The 3184-nt window shown below is 49.2% G+C and overlaps 1 protein-coding gene across 1 annotated transcript; it reads left to right on the forward strand.

The window, feature by feature from the left end:
• Positions 1–671: 671 nt before the first annotated feature.
• CSUI_010478 (uncharacterized protein) lies at positions 672–1739 on the forward strand (the record flags this gene model as incomplete). The annotated part of the gene is made up of 3 exons (XM_068070581.1): positions 672–853; positions 1448–1553; positions 1674–1739. Coding segments are annotated over 3 exons (339 nt in total), but the record flags the coding sequence as incomplete, so codon positions are not given.
• Positions 1740–3184: the final 1445 nt, after the last annotated feature.

Raw genomic sequence — 3184 nt, forward strand, 5'->3', positions numbered from 1 at the left:
AAGGGAGTATCCTGCAAGAAAGAAAACGAGAGAGAGAATGGATTCCTCTTGTTCATTCATTCATTAGAACGGATATCTTTTCAAGGAGAGAAAAGCTTTTAGGATGGCATATCTAGTTTTTTAGCTTCTTATCCCTTTCTGTCACTCTGCTGTCTCTCTCTTTCTTTTCTCCTCTTTCCTCTTCATCACCTAAGCACAAGGTACATGGCTGAGTATTACATACGAACTCCATGATGTTTATATAGATATAGACATAGGTAGATGAATATCGGAAAAAGTACATAGATAGATAAAGGGACATGTGTATATTCATAAAATGATGTATGTACATACAGACGGGCCAGTAACTGTGCAGTGCGGGGGGGCTAATACGTGGTATGTAATCGGGTAAAGAAATCACTACGAGGACGTCACGGTAGAGAAAGAGCACGACCAGTAAAGATTCTCAACAGGCGAGAGAGTGAGTAGGGGCCAGGCTTTCCTCAGTTGTTGTCACTAAAGCCCTACATACAACCAAAAGGGGAGAGGTATCAGCAGGGGGTGCTGGACCTGCGTGGCGGGCCTCGGTCGAGAGGGCCGCTAGGGCAGGCGGCAAGTCGGAGAGACCGTCATAGTAGGAATGAATGAGCCAGCTAACTCATCTTCTGATTTCATTTGCTTTGCTTATGTAGGAGGGATTGGTCTATGTACGTGTCCCTTTGCCAAACTGTGGAGAGGGCTCTGTCGGGGGAGTGACAATACAACACTCAAGAATACTGGTGTATAGCCAGCCGTCATCATCGAGAGCGGAGCGGACCTCTTCCTCCGGTCATGCCGAAAGCGTTTCATTGAAGATATCATTCTTAGCTACCCGGTGAGGGTTTTTAGCGTAGAAAGGTGTGATGTGTCTTTGAGTTAGCTAGAGTGGAAGAGTAGTTTCCCTTGTCACACACACAGCTGAACACCGCCGCCGCTGCGAGGTCCTGCTGGCTGTGGTGCGGGCGGGCGGAGCACTTAGCTCTAAAGATCTAAAGATGTACATGTGAATAGAGAGAGGGCGATGTCTATGAGGTATCTGGAAGGAGGGGCGTAACGACGGCCTGTCAAGAGTGAACACAGTTGATGAATCAGGAAGACGTGAAGAGTAAAACTTTTTTTGTCGTCGGTCTCCCGCAAAGAATGTCCTCTACTGCTCCTTCGCTCTTCATCGCATCACGTAGTTCCTCTCTTTATGAGAGAGGCATCGACTCTTCTCCCTGATTGTTGGTCTCCTGGTCAGTTGTCTCCTTTCCACTTCATTCTTCTGTCTTTCTCTTCTCCTTTCGTTGCGTGCACGTGACTTAGGATGGGAGCAAGCCCCCTAGCAGCCTTCTTTGTCAAACCTTTGAGTGCTTCTTCGCTTCTTAATCAGTTCATTTTCTTTTCCTTTCTTCGTTCCCTTATCAGCTGTGCTCTTCTATCTCTCCAGCACCACCGCCTGCCTAGTGGTAGAGATTCGGCAGCAGTCCCCCACCCCTGGTTCGTATATGAGTGGGATGGAACCTCGTTGCATCGGACTTAATCATCTAGCTATGGTAGGTATGTAGAGCCCTTGTCTTCTAGCTTGTCGGGCGCGTGCATGTCATCTCCAACATCCGCTTCCTCTCCAAGGTAGGTTGTCGGTATGTTCCCTTGCAACTGTCTTTCATCTGCAGGTTCATGCTCTAGCGCGAGGATGTTATCCTTTTGCTGGGAGCTCCATTTAGATGGACGAAGCGGGGAGAATAGAGAGCAGTCTGTTCTATTATCAGCCAGGAGAATACCCTCCCGCTTGAATTCAATCAGGGGCACGCTTTCTCATCTGGTAGAAATACCCGGAGTCTGCATCCTGTTGCTTCTCGGCGGCGAGTAAGGGTAACGATCGAGTTAGTAGGAGCAGTTCCCAAGCAAGCACAGACCTCACCGTGAGGGGTCGTGGCCAGTGTTTTTGTTTCTTTTAAGTCCTTTCCGCCTTGTTTGTCTCTCATCCACTAACGCAACTTCCGGAGAGTCTGTAGCAGGAGGAGATACTCAGAAAAGGAACCTGAGTGGTAAGGAAAACACAATCGGCTTCAACCGGATCCCCAGAGACTTTCTGGAGAAAAGACCGTAACTCGCAATGTGGCGTCTACAGCTGAACCGGCTGAGAGAGCTGCTACACTCAGCGAGCCGACGTTGCAAGCAAAGCTCAACTGTGCACAGGCTAATGAAAGCGGAGTTATTCCAAACTCTAGCTCCAAGTCGCCTTGCTGGTCCGAGTAAGAGAAACGCAGCAGCCGATATTTCTCCGGTACTTGCGAAAAACACCAAAGTAGTGAGCACAGAACCGGCATGTGCGCACAGCCACAGTGACCCTGGTAAACATTCCAGATGAAAACCGATGCCACAAGATCCACTACAAGTGCAGGAAAGTTGCAGAGAGGATGCAGAGAGGATAGGTGGCCCCTAGCTGTGGGCTAGCATACAAGAGGCTCGAGCAACTTGTTTACACACAAACCGATTGTCAGCCTGGCTAGCTAGGTAGCTAGCTCTATGTTCCAAGGGTAGCGGAGACCAAACGTTTCAGTTGAGTGACCGCCTGGCTGATTCTATCTTTTTTGGTGAGCTGCATAGATTGTAACTGTCCTGTGTTCACCCCGAGCCGTGCCGTTCCCTTCCTTGTGTTCACGGGGCGATTCCGCTCATTACAGAGATGAGTGCGCTGTTGACAGGGTTCTGTCAGTTCCTCTTGAAAAAGCGGTTTAGGGCGCGAGCTACACGTGCCTCTATGGCACAGTGGCCCCGGCGCCCTCCGAGGTCACTAAAAGAACATGCAACACTGCCGGAAGGTGAGTAGTGCAGTAGAAGTGATTGAGCTGAAGACAGGGACCGGAGAACATCACCTTACTGTTGACCACCTCGAAGATCGGACAGAGCTACGCTTGCACTTATGCATTCTGCCGACGGTAGGTCAGCAGAAAGACAGGACAAGTCCCTTTAGAGTTACTGTAGGCGCACCACAATCCTCTACTTAAAATAAGAGCTTCAGCTCGATCTATCGTCGTGACGCTGCAGCGTTAATTGTCCCTACCGTTCTGTTTCTTAACCTTATTGCTTTCAACTGACAGCGTTCCAGTGTGAAGACATCATCCTCCTGGCTTGTTTTCGGACTGATAAAAACAGAAGGGTCGTGACAATACGGAGAAGA

This window comes from Cystoisospora suis (assembly GCF_002600585.1).
Source record: "Cystoisospora suis strain Wien I chromosome Unknown contig_7559, whole genome shotgun sequence".
Lineage (NCBI taxonomy): Eukaryota > Apicomplexa > Conoidasida > Eucoccidiorida > Sarcocystidae > Cystoisospora > Cystoisospora suis.